Raw genomic sequence first — 24,953 nt, 5'->3', positions numbered from 1 at the left:
AGATTGATACTCGGAGTGAGTAGGTTGTCTTCTGAGGATAGGTTGCATAGACTAGGCTGGTTTTCACTGGAGTTAAGAAGAGTAAGGGTGGCTTGATTAAGTGTACAAGATTTTGAATGGTCGTCACAAGGTGGACATGGAAAAGATGTTTCCTCTTGTGGATGAGTGCAGAACTCAAAGACATTGTTTTAAAATTAGGGATCACTCTTTCAGAACAGAGGAGGAGAAATTCTCTCTCTTACTCTCACACACACGCGCACAAAGGGTTGAGACACTTTGGAACTCTGCCTCAGAAAACAGCATGGGTGGTGACATTAAGACCATAAGACACATGACTGGAAGGAAGGCCAATCGGCCCATTGAGTCCACTCTGCCATTTAATCATTTCAACTTCACTTACCCGCACTCTCCCCATAGCCCTTAATTCCTCGCGAGATCAAGAATTTTAGCAATCTCTGCCTTGAAGACATTTAACATCCCAGCCTCCGCTGCGCTCTGTGGCAATGAATTCCACAGGCCCACCCCTCTCTGGCTGAAGAAATATCTCATTTCCGTTCTAAATTGACCCCCTCTATTTCTAAGGTTGTGCCGATGGGTCCTAGTCTCCCTGCCTAACAGAAACAACTTTCCAGCTTCCACCCTTTTTAGGCCATGCATTATCCTGTAAGTTTCTATTAGATCTCCCTTCAACCTTCTAAACGCTAATGAATACAATCCCAGGATCCTTAGCCGATCATCGTATGTTAGGCCTACCATTCCAAGGATCATCTGTACGAATCTCACTGGACATGGTCCAGTGCCAGTATGTCCTTCCTGAGGTGTGGGGCTCAAAATTGGACACAGTATTCTACATGGGGCCTAAATAGAGCTTTATAAAGTCTCAAAAACACATCGCTGCTTTTATGTTCCAACCCTTTTGAGATAAATGGCAACGTTACATTCGCTTTCTTAATCACTGACTCAACCTGCAAGTTAACCTTTAGAGAATCCTGGACTAGCACTCCCAGATCCCTTTGTACTTTGGCTTTTTGAATAGTCTATGCCTGTACTGTTTTTTCTAAAGTGCAAGACCTTGCATTTGCTCACGTTGAATTTCATCAGCTATTTCCTGGACCACTCTCCTAAACTGTCGAAATTTTTCTGCAGCCTCCCCACCTAACTTCGTATCATTGGCAAAATTCGCAAGAATGCCCCCAGTCCTTTCATCCAGATCATTAATAGATAAAGTGAACAGCTGCGACCATAACACTGAACCCTGCGGGACACCACTAGTCATCGGCTGACATTCCAAAAAAGAACCTTTTATGCCAACTGTCTGCCTTTTCTCAGATAGCCAATCCTCAATCCATGCCAGTCGCTCACCTTGAACACCATGGGCCCTCACCTTACTCAGCAGCCTCCCGTGAGGTCTCAATAGATATCATTCACTGGGTTTCTCTGGTCTAACGTACTTGTTACCACTCCAAAGAATTCTAACAGGTTTGTCAGGCACGACCTCCCCTTACTAAATCCATGCTGACTTGTTCTAATCCAACCTTGCACCTTCAACAATTTAGAAATCTCATCCTTAACGATGGATTCTAGAATTCTACCAACAACTGAGGTTAGGCTAATCAGCCTATAATTTTCCATCTTTTGCCATGACTCTTTCTTGAACAAGGGGGTTACAATAGTGATTTTCCAATCATCTGGGACTTTCCCTGACTCCTGTGACTTTTGAAAGATCACAACCAATGCCTCCACTCTTTCCTCAGCCACGTCCCTCAGAACTCTAGGATGTCGCCCAGCGGGGCCAGGAGGTTTATCAAATTTTAGATTTTTTAGCTTTTCTCGCACTTTCTCTTTTGAAACGGCTACCATATTCAACTCTGCCCCCTGATTCTCCCTAATTTTTGGGATATTACTCATGTCTTCCATTGTGAAGACTTACGCAAGGTACTTATTAAGACCTTCAGCCATTTCCTTATCTCCCAGCACTAGCCTTACAGCATCAATTTGGAGCGGCCCAATGTCTACTTTTGCCTCTCGTTTGTTTCTTATGTATTGAAAGAAACTTTTACTATCATTTCTAATATTACTGGTTAGTCTACCTTCATATTTAATCCTCTCCTTCCTTATTTCTCTCTGTTATCCTCTGTTTGTTTTTGTAGACTTCCCAATCTTCTGATTTCCCAGTGCTCTTGGCCACTTTATAGGCTCTCTCTCTTTGATACATTTCCTGACTTCCTTTGTCAGCCATGGCTGTTTAATCCCCCCCCTTGGATAATCTTTCTTTTCTTTGGGATGAACCTCTGTCCTCAATTACACCCAGAAACTCCTGCCATTGTTGCTCTACTGTCTTCCCCACGAGAATCTGCTTCCAGTTGATTTTCATCAGTTCCTCTCTCATGCCCCTGTAATTACCTTGATTTAACTGTAACGCCACTACATCCGATTTTGCTTTCTCTCTTTCAAACTGTGGACTGAACTCTACCATATTATGATCGCTACCTCGTAAGTGTTCCCTTACTTTAAGATGCTTTATGAAGACTGGCTTAAGTATTTTGAAGACACAATTGATAAATTCTTATTAGGCATGGGATTCATGGGTTAATAGGACTGAACGGAATCTGGTCCTCAAAACTAACAGATCAACTATGATCTTATTGTACAGCATAGCAGCTCATAGGCTTGAATGGTTTATTACTGCTCCTATTTTATATGTTCATAAATGCATAGGTATGCAAATAAATTTTCAGTTTAAACAGAAATAATCATGGCAGTGTCAGGCATAATCAAATAAACTGCAGCTGGTAAGTCTAAAAGTTAGATTTGCTAGGCACTGCTTAGGGTCCTGACCACAGTTGTGATCGTTTTCTGTCAATTTGACCTGCTCCTTTAAGGCCACTGCACGAATACCCCTGAAGAGTATTCAGCTAACTGCAATTGCTTGCAAGTATTCTGAAATGATTTTAACAGTATACAAATTGTCTGTTAATGTCATGCGCTGTGTCAAAATCTTTCACAAAAAAGTTTGTTTACTTCTTTATGACTATGTTGAAAATGTCAGACTTGCCAGTATAACAGCTGTGCACCAATCTAAACCTTTCACAATACATATCTTGATCTCCTGTGGCATTGCTTGTGGCAAGTCAGATGATCATGTTGCTTATTAATAAACCAAGACAATGTATTATAAAAAGCATAATACATTATACTAGAGCTACATAGAGCTGTTTCGTTTTTGACCAGGTTTGACCATATTAAAACAGAAAATATTAGATATCAACACTCTAATTTGCAGTAACTCATAAGTATTGAATGTTCATCCACATACCTTTCTCACAATACTGTCCTCGACATTGGATTTCTTATTACTGCCCTGTTTACCCATTAAAGTTATTTCTAATTGGCAGAAAGGTTTCGGCAAGATGTCACACTGTGTGAAGAATTTCCGCCATTCTGCAATGTAGGCTTTAAGTAAAGCAGTGTCATCCTGGTGACTCAGCACCCTCTGGAAAAAAAACATACACCATTTACATCAAATCAGATTTCTAACAAGTACAGTATTTTGTTTTTATATTATTGTGACAAAGACCACAAAAATGCTAATTCTGGGCAATACCCTAAAACAGACTTTGTAATGGAGGGATGGCATGTTCCATCTCGTAAGTGAAGCGTAACAAGTAGTCTTCAGGCATGGAATCCTTCCTGAATATTTCTGAACAGCTATTATAACTAACAATTAATTGAAATACAGCCTGTACTTGGGTTTTTGCATTTGTACTTTGAGACAAATGGTTGCCAGAAATAGTTAAGGAAACTCCATGAAGATAATGATGCTTGGGGAATGCAGGGAATATGGATAGCTATGCTGATGCTCAAGGCCTCAAATATGGCAAGGCTGCAAAAGGAAGGGATATGAATCAAAAGGGTGGACACAGTTAGACAGCGAATGTCTAATCATAGGTCATGATCAAAAAATTCGTTGAACCCAACAGGCTGAAAAACAACCACTCCAAGTTACTCAACTATACAGCTATGAGCTATGAAATGGCTAGCAGAGAGAAATGCCAGACATTAAAGGCTCTTGAAATACTTTAAGTTTGGAAACAAACAATCTAAGTGAGACAAGTGCAATTTTGGAGAGAAACAACAGGGAGGAGGAATTTCAAACAGGACCTTCTTGCTTTGTGGAACCTTTGATTCCTCAAGGTTAAAATACCACCATTTTAAGCTTTTGAAATGTATAAAAGCAACTTGGGTAAAAATATCCAATGTGCAGACTTCTGAAAAAGTGGCTTTGTAAATCATCTTCAGGGCATGTTAGTGTTCCAGTAAAAGACCATCTTGTTAAAAGGTGAACAAAACGTGGACTAGCTAGCCAGTTTTCAGTCTGGAAACGGATTGATCCAGTAATAACATCAACTGAGATTATAACATTTAATTCAAAGCATACCAACATATAAATTTTTATTATAAATTAACTATATTTAAGAGTACTTCAGCATTTTGAATTGCTTATTGTAGTGATTGTGATGAGGTCAGCCAGGTGGACCTTCTAGAATGAGTTCCCTGACTAGGGTTGTTAACCTGGTCCAAACAGGAAGCCCTGGCTGACAGATAAGAACAGAAGTGTCAAACATGTAAATAAAGAGTTACTTGCTGACAGAATATCGGCATCTGTGGAATTATTTCATTTATAGTTGTAGTAGATCTGTACATACAAAAATCTAAATCATTCATCATTTCAAAATGTGATTAAATGAGATTTGAACAGCACCAAGTCAATTCTGTATGATGCAATGTAACAAAATGGGCACGTGATACATTGTTGTTATTGTTCAATTTTCACAATTTCAAATTAAGAGACTAACTTGTGATATTTGTACCAGCTGAAAAATACTGTGCAAATGGAGAGGCAAATGGAGAAAATATTGTGCATCTGGAAATCAATTCTCTCAACCACAAGTACCAACTTCTGATGAGTATATGTCGAGACTACTGATACAAGAAATAAAACTGCTACAGGAGATAAATAGAAAGGAATGTTCTGAATAGCACATAGGAACTGCATTAAAAAACTTTCAGGCAACATGCCAAACGTTTAATACTTATTCAAACTTAAATGAGACATTATGCATATGTTTAGTGAATAGAATCTGAACAATATAAGAAATAGGGGCAAGGCAGAGAGGTCCCTGCGTGCATCCCAATAGTTAATAAGATAGTAGCTGATCTGTGCCTATAATTCTACTCAACTGCAGAGTCCCCATATCCTCTTATTCTTTTATGAGACCAAACATCTCAGTCTTGAATATATTCAAAAGCTAAACATCTGCTGCCACCTGTGTAGGGATATTCAGAACCTTCACCTTAGTTCAAAATAGCCATCCCCTTATCCTAAGGCTATGCACCCTAATTACAGGCCTCAAATGCCTCTCAGTAGATGGTCCTTTCAAGCCGTTTGAGAATCTGGTGTACACCAATGAAATTACTTCTCAATTAACCTCCAGAATAAAGTCATTCTCTCCTCAATGCACAATCCTCTCATACCAGTAATCAACCTTTGTTGCCCCAGCACTGATTCTTGCAGCACTTCACTACTGACAATGCATTGCTGTAAAAATATCTAATTCTTGGCATCACACAAAGTAAGGATGCAAAGCATTTAAAAGAAGACGTACAATTTAGAGGAATTTTCTAGGGATGAGGGATTTCAACTACACGGAGTTGCGGTTTGTCTCCTTAAGGATAGATTTGAGAAGAAATTTGATAGAGTGTCTAAAATCAATATTCAGCCCTAACAATACCATCAGTTAATACCAATGCATTCCTTTGTATTCATCTCATGTAAATGGCACTGTTTGTACCAATGTGCCTTGTCAGTTTTCTCATTTACCCTGCAGATTTGTTGTCATCCATACATATAGCTATTGGATAAGGACCTACGCAGCTTCACAATGGCTACTGTTGCTCGCTTATTCCCTTATCTGCTTGACTCAGTTACACCTCCTGCTTCTGGCCATAAATCAGATCCATGCTGGAAAAGCACAGCAGATCAGGCAGCATTGAAGGAGCAGGAAAATCAATGTTTCGGGCAAAAGCCTTGATGAACCCTGATCTTGACTGTAATCTCCAGCATCTGCAGAACCCACTTCCGCAACAAATCAGATCCATACTACTCTGGATGAGACCACAACCTGTGTCTAGATAAAACTGTTCAGGTAACTCTTCCTTTCCCAAATTGCTAAGTCCTGGCAGCATCTACACCTTAGACTGAAGCAGAGTAACTCTTAACTGATGTTCCTGGAGATGCAGACAACTTCTGTGGATGTAACCAGACAGAGTCAATATGGGTTCGTGAATGGGTAATTTTAGTCACGTTATTTCGGGAAGTTATGATCTACACAGATACAAGGGAACTTGGGGATGTGCTATACTCAAGATTTACAGAAGTAATTTGACCAGTTGCTGCATCAAATGTTGCTCACCAAAATAAGAACTCATGCCATTGGGATAGCATTCTGCAAGGATAGAGGATTAGTTAATTAACCAGGAAACAAAGTAGACATAAATGGAACATTTTCAGGTTAGCAGGATGCAACAAATGGAGTGCCTCAGAGATCAGTGCTGGAAACGTACCTTAACAATTAGTGACAATGAAGGAACCTAATGCATACATTGCTAAGTTTGATTATGATACAAAAATAGGTATTTTTTTATAAAACTTACTTTTCTACCTGAATTCTGCTCAATAATGTAGACAATTTAAGTGAGTGGCAAGAGGGGTATAATGTGGGAAAATGTGATATTTAGTAAATAGAATAGAAAGGCAGCATATTATTTAAATGGAAAGAGATTACAGAACAAGAAAAAGAGATCTGGTGCCCTAGCACAATTACAATTTGCTGCAAATGATATTGAAGGTAAATGGAACATTGTCATTTATCGTAAGAGGAATGGAATAAAAATGTAGATACGTTATGTTGCAACCAGTAGGATGTGGTAAGACTTCAAGAATTCACTTGTTTATCAATGAAATACAACCAGAGGTTTCTCACTAATGACTAAATAACTTTTTTTTTAAAACAATTCAACAATAAAGAGAAATTTGGTAAACTTGCAGCAAAATCATTAGAATTTTAATGTCCTTAAACATTTCCAGTAATGGTTAACACAATACTAAAATGCAAACATAAAAAAAACTTTTTAAAAAGCAGGGTTTTGTTTACAACATGGTGGGGCAGGGTTTTTGATAAGTTGTTTGGTAGCATGCAAGATACAAAAGGTTGAGAACCGTTGGTGTAGGGTATTGGTGTTCTGGAATCTGGAATACTGTATATAGTTTTGGTCTCCATATTTAAGCAAGGATACAAGTATGTTAGAGGCAGTTCAAAGAAGGTTAACTTGAGTAGTACTTGGGATGGGGGCATCATTTTATGAAGAAAGGTTGGACAATTGGAGTCTTTATCAATTGGAATTTAGGAGATGGTTTTGACAAGGATAGATGCTGAAATGATGATTCGCCTTGAGAGAGGGAAGAAAACTAGGGGACAGCTTAGAAGTAAAGGAGTCTCCCATTTAAGACTAAGATGAAAAGAAATATTGTTTTTCTCTGAGTTGAAAATCTTACTCAGTGTGGCCAAGATAAAGTTATTGAATATTTTTGCCTAAGTCCAGAGTTTTCTTTGACTAAAGACTACCAGTGGGTAGACAGGTCTGTGGAGTGGAGGCCAAAATCAGATCACTCATGATATTTTCAATGATGGAACAGACATGAAGGAGACAAACAGTCTACTCATTCTCTTAATTCATACGTTCATGTTCAGTTTTCTGGAATTGTAGTGCGCTCCACAAATGCTATAGTTGCTGCACACCATCCACATTGGGCCATTCCTGTATAAATTTGCTTTTGTTCTTTGATTATATTATCTATTATTCAATCACCGTAGCTTATAGCAATGCATCTTTAAATTAAGTGCCGATCTTAGTGCACGTTAGCGGTATGTTAAATATTCCCTGTAGCACAATTCCCAATTTTTGGAGGTTAGAAGCAGCACCTCTTTGTCCATCTACAACAAATTCCCAAATTTCATATTCTGCTTGTGATAGCTATGTATTTCAGTATAGTTAACAAAAAATTCAATACATAAATACTTCTTTAAGAAAAATTCTGACTTACAGCTTGAGCTTGTTTGATAAAATCTAGAATATCTTCTTTCAGAGCTTGATGAATTTTTGCTGGGCCCTTATCATCCCACAGACAGACAGCATGAACATCTCTATGAGAAAACAACAATATTTACAATGTGAAATTTTACAAGAGACACCAACTCAGACAGAAGTAAACCACAACGTTCTTTGAAGTAATTTGTTTAATATGTATAGAATGAACAACAAAATATAAATAATCTGAATCTTATTTAAGCATAGCTGAATCAGTGGGCTGATTGAGTACAAATAAAATCAAATAATCCTGCACTGTTTCCAAATGGAGTAGTATCAAATTGATTCACTAAATTTGTTAAAATTATAGACTAGCTTGAAATGTATTGTAAGGTTCAGGGATTCCGAGGATGTCACAGCACAAAAACAAACAAACCATTGAGGGTTCTCAGTATCTGAAATGCGAAATTGCATTAGGACTCATACTTAAACTTCACTGTAATTCAATAATCTGGGGTTTTTTTTATATACTTTTGTTAGAAAGTCTGCCAGAATTCTTTAATGAAGGCAATAGATATTCAGTCTTAATTCATTTTAAATAGACTATGGAAAACACTAATCAAAACAATAGGGATAATTTTCCTCTCATGTTATTTTACATAAAGCTGGTGTAGACAAGAGGTAACAATCTAAATTCAGGTTCATTCCACTTTCAGGGTTCCAATCAAAAGTAAAAGGAAACATACCAAACATCTGTCTATTGGTAATATGCCACAGGGCCCTTTTTTTATTATTTGCACTATAGCAATGTCACATGCCAGGAACTCTGCTGTACTGGGCCAAATGTTGTTACACCAAGGGATCAGAGGAATTAAACTTTAAAAGTTCCACAGTAAAAACAAATATACAAACATGTGAAATAGGAATAGGTCATTCAGTCCCTCGAGCTTCCTCCACCTTCAATAAGATCTTGGCTATTGGACTGTAACCTCAAATTCGCATTCCAACTAACCTGGAATACCCTTTCATTCCCTTGCTTAAGGATGTATCTATCTCTGTCTTAAAATATTCAGGGATTCTGCTTCTACCAACTTTTATGGAAGAGTTCCAATAATTCATGACCCTTGGGGGAAAAAAAATTGGGTATTGTCTATTTAAACGGGGATTTAAGTAGTCACCCGTAATTCTAGATTTTCGAATAAAAGAAAACACCGTCTTTGCGATCACTAAGTCAAGATCACTTGGTATCTTGATTTTTCAATCTCTTGCTCTTCTAAACTCCAGCAATACTAGCCTGTCTTTTGCTTTCAATTTCCTTCATGATAAATGGTAACATCCTATTGGTTTTCCTCATTACTTGTTGTACCTAAACAGTAATATCTTTGAATTCATGCACAAGGATATGCAAGTCATTCCACATCTCAAAGGACTGCAATCTCCCATCATTTAGGTAATTAAAAAAACTCTTTCTGCCAAAATGGACAATTCACATTTCTCCAAATTATACTCCATTTGGCCTCTCACCTAACTTAGCGATATCTTTTTGTAGCCTCCTGTCCTTTTCACAACTTACATTCCTACTGATCGGTGTCATCAGCAAATTTAACAATTGCCCCTTTATCTAAGTAACATCTAAATTGCTCCCAACACTAATGCCTGAGGTACACTATTTGTTATATCTTGCCAACCTAAAAACAATCCATCTACGATCACTCACTATTCCTGCTGGCTTGCCAATCTTCTCTCCCTGCCAGTATGCTAAACCATGAGATTTTATTTCCTGCAATGAACTTCAATGTGACATCTTATCAAATGTTTCCTGGAAATCTAGGTACAATACATTCACCAGTTCCCCCTTATCCATGACACATTACCTCAAGAACTCCAAGGAGTGGCAGTTGGAGTTTAATTTAGATAAATGTGAGGTGCTAAATGTTGAAAAGGTAAATCAGGGTAGGACTTATATACTTAATGGTAAGGTCCTGGGGAGTGTTTCTGAACAGAGAGACCTTGGAGTGCAGGTTCATAGCTCCTTGAAAGTGGAGTATCAGGTAGATAGGATAGTGAAGAAGGTGTTTAGTACACTTTCCCTTATCGGTCAAAGCATTGAATATACGAGTTGGAAGGTCATGTTGTGGCTGTACAGAACATTGATTAGACCACTTCTGGAATATTGTGCGCAATTCTAGTCTTCCTCCTATAAGAAGAAGGGTTCAGAAAAGATTTACAAGGATGTTGCCAGGGTTTGAGCAGTAGGTAGAGGTTGTTTTCGCTGGAGTGTTGGAGGCTGATGAGTGACCTTATAAAGGTTTTTAAATCATGACAGGCATAGATAGGGTAAATAGACAAGGTCTTTTCCCTGGGATGGGGGAGTCCAGAACTAGAGGGCATAGGTTTAAGGTGAGAGGGGAAAGATTAAAAGGGACCTAAGGTGCAACTTTTTCCACACAGAAGGTGGTGGTGTATGGAATGAGCAGCCACAGGAAGTGGTGGAGGCTGGTACAATTACAACATTTAGAAGGCATCTGGATGTGTATATGAATAGGAAGGGTTTAGAGGGATATGGGCCAAATGCTGGAAAATGGGACTAGATTAATTTAACATATCTGGTTGGCATGGATGAGTTGGATCAAACGGTCTGTTTCCGTGCTGTTTACCTCTAAGACTCTATAACTCCAAACGACAGGTCAAATATTATTTCCCTTTCATAAAACCATACTTGGCCCTTGAGCTTAATCGAGTGGCCTGCTGTAAACTAATAACCGTTACTAACATTTTCCTTATGATAGATGTTAAACTAACTAGTCAATTAGTTTCCTGCTTTCTGTAACCATCCAATCTAGTGGAACCGTCCAGAGCCTAGGAAACTTTGGAAAATCAAAGCCTATACATCAACTAGCTCACCAACTCCTGCTTGTGAGACCTCAGGATGACATTCATTAGAATATGGACACATATCAATCCACAGCTCCAACAATTTGCTGAGTACCACTTCTTTGGTGAATGTAATTTTCTTGAGTCCCTCCCTCCTATTCATTTCCTGATTTATCACTGCTTCTGGGATGTTACTTGTACCCTCTATAATCAAGACGGATTAAAAATACCTGATCTTTTTCTGTCACTTCTTTATTTTCCATTACTAATTCTCCAGTCTCACTTTCCAAAGCTAACTTGGTTAACAGTTTTCTTCTTTAAATATTGATAGAATGTTTACTGTTTTTATATTCCTGGCTAGCTTTCTCTCTTATTCTAAATATTTTCTTCTTTATCAAAACTGGAGGTGTAGTGGACAGTGAAGAGGGTTACCTCAGATTACAACAGAATCTGGACCAGATGGGCCAATGGGCTGAGAAGTGGCAGATGGAGTTTAATTCAGATAAATGAGAGGTGCTGCATTTTGGGAAAGCAAATCTTAGCAGGACCTATACACTTAATGGTAAGGTCCTAGGGAGTGTTGCTGAACAAAGAGACCTTGGAGTGCAGGCTCATAGCTCCTTGAAAGTGGAGTTGCAGGTAGATAGGATAGTGAAGAAGGCATTTGGTATGCTTTCCTTTATTGGTCAGAGTACTGAGTACAGGAGTTGGGAGGTCATGTTGCGGCTGTACAGGACATTGGTTAGGCCACTGTTGGAATATTGCGTGCAATTCTGGCCTCCTTCCTATTGGAAAGATGTTGTGAAACTTGAAAGGGTTCAGAAAAGATTTACAAGGATGTTGCCTGGGTTGGTGGATCTGAGCTACAGGGAGAGGCTGAACAGGCTGGGGCTGTTTTCCTTGGAGCGTCGGAGGCTGAGGGGTGACCTTATAGAGGTTTACAAAATTATGAGGGGCATGGATAGGATAAATAGACAAAGTCTTTTCCCTGGGGTCGGGGAGTCCAGAACTAGAGGGCATAGGTTTAGGGTGAGAGGGGAAAGAGATAAAAGAGACCTCAGGGGCAACCTTTTCACGCAGAGGGTGGTACATGTATGGAATGAGCTGCCAGAGGATGTGGTGGAGGCTGGTACAATTGCAACATTATTTGGATATGTATATGAATAGGAAGGGTTTGGAGGGATATGGGCTGGGTGCTGGCAGGTGGGACTAGATTGGGTTGGGATATTTGGTCGGTATGGACGGGTTGGACTGAAGGGTCTGTTTCCATGCTGTACAATCCTATGACTCTATAATTTTTGTGTTGGCTGTTTGCATTTTTTTAATATTCCACCCAATCATCTGATCTGCCACCTGTCTTTGTACAATTGTATGTTTTCTCTTGTAGGTTAATACCTGTCTTTAATATTTCTAGTAAACCAGATTGTCTTGGAATCATAGAGATATATAGCACAGAAACAGACCCTCTGGTTCAAGTCGTCCATGCTGACCAGATATCCTTAATTATTTTACTCTCATTTGCAAGCATTTGGCCTATATCCCTCTAAACCATTCCTATTCATATACCCATCCAGATGCCTTTTAAATGTTGTAACTCTACCAGCCTCCATCACTTCCTCTGGCAGTTCACTCCATACGCGCACCAGCGTCTCTGTGAAGATATTGCTCCTTAGGTGCCTTTTAATCTTTTCCCTCTCATCCTAAATTTATGCCCTCTTATTTTGGACACCTCTATCCTGGTGAAAAGATGTTGACTATTCATGCTATCCATGCTGCTCATGACCTTATAAACCTCTATAAGGTCACCCCTCAGCCTCCGATCCTCCAGAGAAAATAGCCTCAGCCTATAGGCTCTCCCTGTAGCTCAACCCCTTCATCACTGGCAACATCCTTCTAAACCCTTTCAAGTTTAACAACATATTTCCTAAAACAGGGAAACCAGAATTGAATGCAGTATTCCAAAAGTGGCCTAAACAATGTTCTGTGGGTCTATACCTTGGAATTTTTTCTTGCTCGTTGGAATGTATCTATTCTGTGTATTCTGAGATGTGCCTTTAAATGTCGGTTACTGCATCTCCACTACCCTATCCTTTAACCTAATTTGCCAACTGACTTCAGCCAATTCTGCTTTCAAGCCTTCATAATTGCCATTATATCAACTTCCCTTTAAAAATGGTCAGATTCACTACTCTGTCCCTCAAACTGATTATAAAGTTTAATTATATTATAGTCACTGCTGTCTAAGGGTACCTTCATTAGGAGTTCATTAATACTATCTCATTAGATAATACCATATCAAATGTAGCCTCCTCTCTGCTCAACTCTAGAGCAGGTGTCTAAGAAACTATCCTGAAAACGTTCTACAAAATTCCTCATTTAGGTTAGCTTTGCTGTCCAACATTTCCGATCCAGTAGATTAACATCTCCCATGATTATCTGTCTGACTTTCTGACAAGCTCTTATTATTTCTTCCTTTGCGCTCTACCCTACCATGCAGTATTATTTGGGGACCTTCACTCCCACAAGTGACTTCTTGCTTTTATTGTTTGTCATTTCTACCCAACCTATCTTGGTTCATGGATTTTAGGAAATTAACTACTTTTCTTGTCTCCACAAAATTTAAATTCATAGTCTAAACTGCAGGCTTTTCTTCATTTAATCACCAAGGCAATGAGCCTCATCACAATAGTTGATGTCCAGGGACAGCTGCAGCATTTGCATTCAAGTCTCACTTGCAATCTCATCAACCTTCAAGATAATTTGTTCACTGAAAATATTGGCTGAGATCATGGTTGAGCCATCATGGCAGGCAACAGTGCACCCTATTGAACAAAAGTGTCCTAACATTTTTAAGTAATTCAGATACTTACGAAAATAAGTCGAACCATTGCTGCTTTGTCACAGATTCCTGCCGTAACAGCTTTAGAACAATGGGGCGCATGTGGTCCCATTTATCCTCAAACTGAAGGGAACCTTTATTCTGAAAGAAATTAACATGATGAGTAGGAACCAGCATTAATTAAGACATTAATATCAGTGCACCAACTTATTTCAATACTTAAGAGTCACAGATTCATACGGCATGGAAACAGATCCTTCGGTCCAACCAGTCATGCCAAACATAATCCAAAGTAAACTAGCTCCACCGACCTGATCCTGGCCCACATCCCTGCAAACCTTTCCTATTCATGCATTTATCAAAATGTCTTTTAAACACTAATTGTACCCACATCCACCACTTTCACACGAAGCTCATTCCACATGCGAACTACTGTGTAAAAAATTTGCCTCATGTCTTTTTAAATCTTTCTCCTCTCACCTTAAAAATGTGCCCCCTAGTCTTGAAATTCCCCCATCCTAGGGAAAAGGCAACCACCATTAACTCTATCAGATTGCTTCCTGACCTCCTACGCTCCAGTGAAAACATTCAGCGTTTCTTTATAATGCAAACCTTCCATACCTGGCAACATCTTGGGAAATCTCTTCTGAACCATTCCAGCTTGATAATATCCTTCCTAAAACTGGTCGACCAGAAATGGACACAGTATTCCAGAAGAGGCCACACCAATATCCTGTACAACCTCAACATGGCTTCCCAAATCCTTATCCAAAGGACTAAACAATGAAGGCAAGCATTCCAAATGCCTTTTTAACCACCTGGTCTATGTGAGTCAAATTTCAAAGAATTAAGTTAAAAATCACACAACACCAGGTTATAGTCCAACAGGTTTATTTGGAAGCACTAGCTTTCAGAGTGCTGCTCCTTCGTCAGGTGGCTATGAAGTATAAGATCATAGGACACAGAATTTATAGCAAAAATTCAAAGAATTATGTACCCACACCTCTAGGTTCCTTTGTTTTACTACTCAATGCACTACCCTTGTTTGTTGTACCAAAACGTAATAAATTCAGTCTGGATAACTGCAAGTTACCATAAATAGTAAAAATGCATTGGAATAAAGATTTACATTACAATCCAGATTATGATATTTAAAATAAATCAAAAAATTACACATGCTGGAAATTCCAAATAACAAAAGTAAAATTTTCTTTACCTCCTTAGATGCTGCCAGACCTGCTGTTTTTCTCCAGGGATCTGTTTTTATTTCAGATTATAATTTTTATTTATCCAAACAAAGCAGTAGTTTACAGGCCATGGGCCTGGTTCATACACTAGTTACCAACTCCATTTACCAAATATAGATACTTTTTAGGCTGAATGAGACCATTCACAATCTTAGTGACCTGTAAAAACCCCAAGCTCTGCTTGTCTTCAGCCAAACGGGTCTCACTGTCTGGAATTCCTTACCCTAACCACTTTACCTCTCCAATTCACACTTCAAATTTTCCCTAAAATCTTAGGTCTTTGGTCCTACTTTTGTTTCTCTCTCCTAATCTTTCTTTCATTGGACTAACATCAGTTTCCCTCAAACCTGTCTGAAGCATATTGCAGCAACCTTCTGTTTTAAATTGAACTTCATAGATGGCAGCTGGTCAGCTAGCAATGGGTTGCCAAGTTGTCTAAAGGGAGCATTCATCCTTTGATTTGATTTATTGTGGTCACATGTGCCTCGTTACAGTGAAAAGCTTTGTTTTGCAGCACAGGCAGATCATAGCAAACAGGGAGATACAGATCATAGGTGCTTAGACAGAGCGAGGCATACGGGTTACAACTGCACAGAAGGTATGGAAAGCAAAATCAACATCAACATTATTTGAAGTAAGGGAGGTCCATTCAGTAGTCTAACAACGGCAGAGAAGAAGCTGATCTTGAACGTGTTGGCGCATGTGTTCAAGCTTCTGTATCTTCTGTCTGAAGGAAGAGATGCGAAGCAAACATTACTGGGGTGGGAGGGGTCTTTGAAGATCATGGCAGCCTTTCCACGACAAGGAGAAGTGTAAATGGAGTCCATGGATGGGAGGCTGGCATCCGTAATGGCCTGGGCTGTGCACACATCTTTCTGTAGTTTCATATGGTCATGAGCAGAGCACTTGTCATAACAGGCCGTTATGCACCCCGATAGTATGCTTTCTATGGTGCATCTGTAAAAGTTGGTGAGGGTGCTTATGGAGATGCCAAATTTCCTAAGCTGCCTGAGAAAGATGAGGCATTATTGTGCTTTCTTGACTGTCACATCTATGTGGGATATGGGCCAAAAACTGGAATTTGGCTACACAGTCATGGGTGTATAGGGAGTACATTAGGGGACTGAGAACAAATCCTTGAGGGGCCTCTAGTGTTGAGGGTTATCGTAGAGGAGGTGCTGTTGTCTATCTTCGTTGATTGTGGTCTATGGATCAGTAAGCTGGGGATCCCGCTCCAAAAGGCAGTTCAGAGACCTAGGTCTCTGAATTTTGAGATTATGGTGGAGAATATGACGTTGAAGATGGAGTTGTTGTTATCTAGATGTTCCATGGATGAGTGTACAACCCTCTAACATCAGTTAATTGCATATTCTAGTAAGGATTCTTATGACAGTGGTAGCGTCCCTACCTCTGAGCTTGAAGGTTTGGATTTATGCCCTATCTTTCCCAGATGAGTTATAACTTGTTTGAGTAGTTTGATTTAAAAAATCTATAAATTATAGTTAACTAATCAGAGTTTAAGCTCTTTTTAAAATTGTAGTCTCCACCATGCAAAGCTGTTAGTTGATAATTTGGAAAATCTGATAACATGACAAACCACTGTGCTTATAGTTTTACTCTGTTCCTTTCACCCAATTTAGAATTTATACCTCAGCTGTACAATGTGCTAGAAATATTTATACTCTATAACTCCATATTACAATGTGTTTTAAAATTTATTTCTTGGGCAATGCTTAAAAAATAGAATTTCAATATCACTAATCATTATCACTAATCCATTCCGATCACTATCATAAATTAATCTAGTCCAATGTCTTCCACAAAGCAACTTTAGTGATGATGATACAAGGTTAAAATTACATTTTAAAAGCCAGCATAAGAAAACCCTCTTTTCATAAAAGTAAATCAAAATGTGTCAGTTTATATCTCTTCTATCCATGCAGATTCCAAATATAAAATATTTGAATAATAAACAAAATAAATGGTAGTGATTGTGAAACACAGGTGGGATTAAGGGAGAACTGAGGGCAGACAGAAGTAGTCAAACTGAAATACTAATTTCCTCCCAAAGATACAAAATTCAATTCTTGTAAACTCATTTTTTTCAGGGCCAGGTAAAGTGTTCAATAGTAGATAGTGAATTTCTAGGCATGCTAGGTGCAGAAAATACAATTCTCAACTTTTGCATCTGTGCTTGTTACAAAACTAGTGAGCAGATATGCAAGTTTGAACCTTTGCAGTAATTTAATGCCTTTGAATTGTAAATTCATCAGCAGGGATTTTAATAACATGCTTTAAGGAAGTTAACTCTAAATGCAACATTCAGATTTCCATATTTGACCACGTATATGCAGATTTCAGACGTTGTTGACACACATCCTCCACTTAAAATGAATGCCAATAATCCCATTATTTTCAATCACTAATTCTGTTTTATTCCAGCATCACATCTAACAGTCATCTGGCACGCAAGTCAAATTGCTGTGTGTGCTGCATTGTGACTGATTGAAAGTTTCAATACTTATCTACCATTTACATTTATACTATATCCATAGTGTTACAATTAATTAAACTTACTTCTATTACTGAAAAGTTTTGATGTTTAAATTGTGTTTATTTAATGCATAAGCTGAGCTGGTCTGAAGCTTTAATAGATGAATTTTATAACCGATCTGATTAGTTGTGAAGACTTTACTGTCAAAACAATGTAAAACAAAATTTTGAATTTTTCAAAATGAATGCCTGCATGACATGGTCAGAGGGGATGATTACCAGCTGACATTCAGACTAACTTTATATATAAAGTTTTGCACACTGCTGAGAAGCCAAGTGACATGCATGGAGTACAATATACAAGCTATAATAGATCTTTAGTGCATCAAGGAGAAGCATATTGGCATTAGTCATAGAGACTTACAGCACAGAAACAGAGACCTTATAGTCCAACTCATCCATTCCGATCACTATCATAAATTAATCTAGTCTAATTTGCCACCATTTGGCCCATTTCCCTGTAAACCATTCCTATTCATACACCCATCCAGATGCCTTTTAAATGCTGTACCATCCTTCACCACTTCCTCTGGTAGCTCATTCCATACACACATCATTTTCTGTGTGAAAATATTGTCCCTTAGGTCCTTTTAAAATCTTTTCCCTCTTGTTGTGGACTCTCCCATCCTAAGGAAAATACCTTGTCTATCTACCCCTCAAGATTTAATAAACCTCTTAAGGTCACTACTCAGCCTCAGACGATCCAGGGAAAACAGGCCCAGCCTATTCAGCCTCTCCCTACTGCTCAAATCCTACAACTCTGGCAAAATCTTTATAAATCTTTTCCAAACCCTTTTAAGTTTCACAACATCCTTCCTAAAAGAAAAAAAACAGAAATGCAGACAATATTCCAACAGTGGTCAAACCAACGTCCTATACAGCTGGAACATGACCGCCCAACTCCTATACTCAATACTCTGACCAATGAAGGAAAGCAAACCAAACGCCTTTTTCACTATCCTATTTACCTGCGACTCCATTTTCAAGGAACTATGAACCTGCACTCGCAAGGTCTCTTTGGTCAGCAACACCCGACGGGACCTTACCATTTTGTGTAGAAGTCCTGCCCAGTTTTGCCTTTCCAAAGTGCAGTACCTCACATTCATCTATATTAATCTCCATCTGCCATTCATTAGCCTATTGGTCCATCTGACCAAGATCCCATTGTACTCAGGGGTAACCTTCTTCGCTGTCCAATTTTGGCGTCGTATGCAAACTTACCAACTATATCTATGTTCACATCCAAATCGTTTACATAAAGGACAAAAAGCAGTGGGCCCAGCACTGATCCTTTGGCACATCACTTGTCACAGGCCTCCAGCCTGAAAAGCAGCCCACCATCACCACCCTCCATCTTCTATCTCTGAACTGGTTCTGTATCCAAATGGCTAGTTCTCCTGTATTCCACGTGATCTAACATTGGTAACCAGTCTATCACGAAGAACCTTGCCAAATGCCTTACTGAAGTCCACACCACTCTGCCCTTATCAATCCTCTTTGTTACTTCTTTGAAAAATTCAATCAAGTTATGAGCCATGATTTCCCAAACATAAAGCCATGTTGACCATCCCTTCTCAGTCCTCGTCCTTCCAAATTAGTGTAAATCTTGTCCCTCAGGATTCCTGCAACAACTTTCCCACCATTGATGTCAGGCTCACCAATGTATAGTTCCCTGGCTTTTCCTTATCCCTTTCTTAAATAGTGACAACACATTAACCAACCTCAAGTCCTCCGACATCTCATCTAAGATTATAGATGAAACAAATATCTCAGCAAGGGACCCAGCAATCACTCTTGGAAAACTGGGTCTCTGCAGCAGATGATGGCTCTTGCATGACTGAGAAAGAAAACTTCATAACTCAATGTTAGAACGCTCATGGAGATCAAAAGTGACCAAAGGGAGATCCAAGATGGTGGCGACCCTGCAGGTCTGAGCCTACAGAGCTCTGCCCAAGACTCAGGTAGAGTGGGATGCCCACCCTCACTTCACCTGTTAAATTAATTAAAATTGTTTTTGCCCAGCACCCTTGTCCATTTTGCATAACGTTAACAGTTTGGTGCTTTTTTAAAAAATGACTAAGGGCAAAGGCTCCCATAGTCCGCAACAGGCAGGGACTCCCACTCCTGCAGAAGCAGAGGCGTCCGCGGCTGCCTCGGGGGATTTACCTGCAGAGGCAAGCCTGATTTCGGAGTTCGTTAATCTCCAAGAGAAGATCGACGCGTCCATCGAGGAGACCCAGTCCAGGATGACCAAGAGATCGAGAAACTTGGGCAGCGTGTCGGAGGGGCAGAGCAACGGGCCATGGCCTCGGAGATTGCTGTTGAGTCATCTGTGGGTCAGGTCCGGGCTCTGGAGCAGCGAGTCTGGACCCTGGAGGAATATATCGACGACCTTGAGAATCGAGGTCATTGGAAAAATATTTGGTTGCTGGGCCTTCCCAAATGGGAGGAGGAATGCCAGCTTGTTGATTTCCTGGAGCAATGGTTCCCACAGCTATTGAAACTGGAGTTGGAGCTGGGCCAGGTACGGGTTCAGCAGGCCCACCGGGTCACTGTACGCAGGCCGGGTTGGGCCAGCGCCCCCACCCAGTCCTAGTTCGCCTTCAACACTACAGGGAAAAATAAATGCTGCTGGAGGCCTCCAAAGTCTTAGGGAAGGATCCACATGCCATGATGGAGAAGGGCTCCAAGATAATGTTGTTTCAGGACTTCTCTCCAGTCACAGTCTGCAAGAGGAGGATATTCAACAAGGCAAAGAAGCGTTTGAGGGACTTAAATATTCAATATTCCATGCGATGTCTGGGGGGGGGGGGTGCTCCTGATTATTGGAGGATGTCTCGGAGTAGGTTTTTTTCGTATTTAGTTACTTAATACTTGCTGGGATTGTAATTTTGTAATCTTACATATTTTTATCTTGAGCTGTTTTGTTAAGTATATCTAGGTGATAGTGTTGGGGGGGGTGTCGCCCACTTTTAACTTCTGTTATATAAGATATTGGAATTTATTTTATTTTATTTTGTAATGCCTGGGCTGAGGGCAGGGCACTAGCTGGGAGAGGTTATGGCAGGGTTATTGGAAGATAGCAGTGCCCCCTGTGAGCAAGGGGGAAAATCTCCCTCTAAATATACTTTATTATTTTTATTTAGAAGTAGTTCTTAGTTGTTCTGATTTAACTGTTTCAAAGAGTTTTTTTTAATATGTGAATTTTTTTCTGGTCTGTATTCAATGGCTTTTGGGTGGGGTTCTTCCTCCTGGAGGGGGCCTCGGGCTCGCCTGGCAGGCACCTCTTTTGGTATTTTCAAATACAAGACTTTATATAAAAGAAGACCACACTGATAATCAATCCTTATAAATCGGATAGGGAAAGGATTGTGCTTTGGCTGATGGGTCCGCCCTCGGTCAGTATTCTCTACCACCTACTATGCAATAAGGCATCGAAGGACATGGACGGTTATATAAAACCTGGAGTCAAGAATTAGGTTGGAAATCTCCTTAAAAATGTGGGAGGATGTCTGGGAAAATGCCAGGAAGATCTATCTGTAACAGAACTCAGGCTACTCAATTGAAGATATTTCACAGGGCTCACATGGCACTTGAACGACTTGCAAAGTTCAAGGCTGGAGCATCTCCAATGTGTCCTAAATTAAAATTGAAGTCGGTACTCTTACGCATTGTCTGTGGATATGCCATAAGATCCGCAGATACTGAGACAGAGTAGAGAATGCCTGGACAAAGATTTTGGGTATGGAGATTGGATTGGACGCAGTGTCCCTACTCTTGGGCTACCCAAATTTCCCCTCTTTGGATGTATATGAGAGGAAATTATTCACTATCCTTTCCTTTTGTGCAAGGCAAAATATTTTAGTGAATTGGGTATCCAAAGGTCTCCCAGGACTTTCAAACTGGTACAGGATAGTCATGGAATATATCCCCCTTGACTTTCTTATGAATATGGTGCACCAAGAAACGGAATTATTTTATAGGAATAGCAGCCCTTTTTGAACTATACTAAAACAGATATTTCAGCCATATTGTCCAGGGCCTTTGCCTGGCTGGTTTGGTCGACCCTGGGAGGAGGAATCCCATATAAATACGAGTTTTGTTATGACTTGATGTAAATCGATTTTGAGTATGAATTTAGTTATTTGTTTACCTATTTGTTGTTGTTAGTAATGTATGATACCTTATTTTATGTTTTGGTTGTTTGTAGAATAGATTAGTAGCTAGTGTTTTCAAATTTCATATTGGTGCTATTATTATGTTGTAAAGTGGAATATACTAGTTTGTATTATTATTGTAATTCTGTAAAAAATCTTAAAAATCTTCTTTTTCAATAAAAATATCTATTTTAAAAAAAAAGTGACCAAAGGCAATGGAATCCTCAGCCACCAAGCACTCAGATCCTGCTCGTATCAACTGACAAGAGTATTTGCTTTAACCTCTCCTTACCATGATCTGAAGTCACCATCTGCTTAAAGAAGACCACTATCATCCCTCAATGACTATCACTTGGTGACTCTGACCTCCGTAAACAAGTGCTTCCAGAGGACAGCCACTGCTCGTAGCTCTGGCCTCCCAGTCTGCCTTGATCCCTTTCAATTAGCCTAACATTGCAACAGATCTACAGCAGACGCCATTTCATGGCCCTACACTCATCCCTGGAACATCTGGATTACATGGATACTTAAGTCAAGCTTCTACTCATTGAAGATGGATTAGTCAATTATGTATAATTTCAAACAAACTAATCTCCAAACTGCAAGACCTAGGTCTCCGCTTCACCCTCTGCAACTGGATCCTCGACTTTGTGATCCACAGACCACCACCAGTGAGAAAAAGCAACAGCACCTCCTCCACAACAATCCTCAACACTGGTGCCCTGCAAGACTGAACATTCAGCCCTTTACTGTACTCCCTGTATGTGCACGGCTATGTGGCCAAATTTTGTCCTAACTCCATCTACAAGTTCACTGACAACACCACTGTCACAGGCTTGATCTCAATTATGACACTGAATACAAGAAAGAGATAGTGTCAGCAAAATGAAAGAGCTGGTTATTGACTTCAGGAAACAAGGTGGAGGGCATGCCCATGTCTACAACAGTGGAGCTGAGGTGGGGGTTTGGGGAGCATTTGTTCAGAAGAATTAAGGATATCTGTTCTTATGGCCAATGGATCAATGTAAATAAGGTGATAACATTCGTTCACTTGTGGAATGTGTGGCAGTACTTGCTTTTGACCCAGAGGCCTAGAAGCTGTGCATATTTTACAGTTGGATGTTGGATAACTGAGTTTCTGGTTTATATGGAAGACTCTTAACAAAACTCATACTCAATAGGAAAAGAACTTGTAATTTAATAAGCTGAGTGGAATATGCACGTAATAGAACAATCCTGATACATTTTCACGTATACCACACTGAGATTTAAATTTGTGAAGCTCAACTCCCTAATCCTGACTGTTCTGGAATGTGAATGTCTCATTACCCTGACAAGCTAGGAAAACGTACTCTGAAAGACTGGAGCGACTGGGCTTGTATAGGCTTGAGTTTAGAAGACAGAGGGGATCTGATTGAGACATAAGATTATTAAAGGATTGGACACTCTGGAGGCAGGAAACATGTTTCCGCTGATGGGTGAGTGCCGAACCAGAGGACACAGCTTAAAAATACGGGGTAGACCACTTAGGACAGAGATGAGGAGAAACTTCTTCACCCAGAGAGTGGTGGCTGTGTGGAATGCTCTTCCCCAGAGGGCAGTGGAGGCCCAGTCTCTGGATTTATTTAAGAAAGAGTTGGATAGAGCTCTCAAGGATAGTGGAATCAAGGGTTATGGAGATAAGACAGGAACAGGATACTGATTAAGGATGATCAGCCATGATCATATTGAACGGTGGTGCAGGCTCGAAGGGCAGAATGGCCTACTCCTGCACCTATTGTCTATTGAAAACACAAAAGCTGAAACTAAGATACTAAGAAAGTTGGAAGATGTGTGTGTGTGAGAACGAGAGAGAGCACGAGAAAGCGAGAGCACAAGAGCAAATGAGAGAGAGCGCGAGAACGAGAGCGCGCGAGAACGAGAGCGAGAGAGAGCGAGAGAACGAGAGCGAGAGAGAGCGAACAAGAGAAAACAAGAGAGAGAGCGCGAGAAACCAAGAGCGCGAGAAACCAAGAGCGCGAGAAACCAAGAGAGAAGGAGAGAGAACGGAAGCTGGTGGAAAGGTTAACTCTTTGTGGTCTAATTTGAGTGTACATTTGCTTGTCACGGATTGAATATTTGCGTGTTACCCTCTGGTGTTTGAGATTTGGGAATGTTATGAATTTAATTTGCATTTTGGGAATCTGGGATGAAACTTTAAAAAGCCATTTTGTAGGACAATGGTACTGGGCTTGTTAGGTGAGTGAGGTTACCTCATGACGTTTTCCACATAGTTTAGACTAGTTTCTTGTTATGATGTACTGTTAAAAGGAAGCTTATCTAACTAAGGCATTTGGCCAGGCTTGATCAGGGTTTCCCACTTTTGTTGTACATGTAGCTTAATTAGGTAAATGTACTCAGACCTGTCAATTAGTTTCTCTTCCTCTACAAACTTTTGCCATTTTATTGCTGCTTATCTGATTAAGGACATGGTGTTTTTGTAATCTCAGTACCAATTTCTCTATAAAGACAGCTTGTTTGCAGCAATAAGGGGAGTAGCTTGAGAGAGCTCTTAGTGGTAAGAGTTGGCAACGCAACTCAGCTAATGGTTTTAAAAGCCTTAGCTCAAGCCTGTCTTGTAGGTATCTATGTTATATTGTAACATTGATGCCATTGGTAAATAAAGGTTATAATTTAAACTAAACTGTCTGTAAGAGTTTTATATTCCTGACTACGATCTCTGGGTTAAACCGAGAGACTTACAGGTGGAGTCCATTAGGGATTCCCTGAGCCGTCTTGAGTAGGTACTTTAACACCTACTTGTGGAAAGAAATGCTGACAAAGATCATGTTCACAAAAGTTGTTTTGTCATTCACTTCCTGAAGAAGGGCTTATGCCCGAAACGTCGATTCTCCTGCTCCTTGGATGCTGCCTGACCTGCTGCGCTTTTCCAGCAACACATTTTTCAGCTCTGATCTCCAGCATTTGCAGTCCTTACTTTCTCCTGGTTTGTCAGACTAGGATCTTAGATGCCTTTCCAGGATTCCTCATTTGTGTGAGGATCATGATATTTCATCTACAGCTAAGCATCACATGTATCAGTACTTATGCCCTGTTCCTGGACATAAGTAAATGTACAATACTTTAACAGTAATG

The 24,953-nt window shown here is 39.8% G+C and overlaps 1 protein-coding gene across 3 annotated transcripts in view; it reads right to left on the bottom strand.

Annotated features, from left to right (window-relative positions):
- The window catches only part of LOC122550706 (cullin-5), a 74,507-nt gene that overhangs the window by 47,782 nt on the left and 1,772 nt on the right, over positions 1-24,953 (bottom strand). For all 3 annotated transcript variants that reach the window (XM_087988150.1, XM_043691842.2, XM_087988149.1), the window contains exons 2-4: positions 13,893-14,002; positions 8,165-8,264; positions 3,317-3,493 (exon numbers count right to left, since the gene is read on the bottom strand). In XM_087988150.1, coding sequence (XP_087844276.1) covers positions 3,317-3,493; positions 8,165-8,264; positions 13,893-14,002 — 387 coding nt within the window. The remainder of the gene's footprint in view (positions 1-3,316; positions 3,494-8,164; positions 8,265-13,892; positions 14,003-24,953) is intronic.

Source organism: Chiloscyllium plagiosum, unplaced genomic scaffold (genome assembly GCF_037043375.1).
Source record: "Chiloscyllium plagiosum isolate Xiang-an unplaced genomic scaffold, Cpla_swu_hap1 HiC_scaffold_6, whole genome shotgun sequence".
Classification (NCBI taxonomy): domain Eukaryota; kingdom Metazoa; phylum Chordata; class Chondrichthyes; order Orectolobiformes; family Hemiscylliidae; genus Chiloscyllium; species Chiloscyllium plagiosum.
This window is presented reverse-complemented; position numbering and strand designations above follow the sequence as displayed.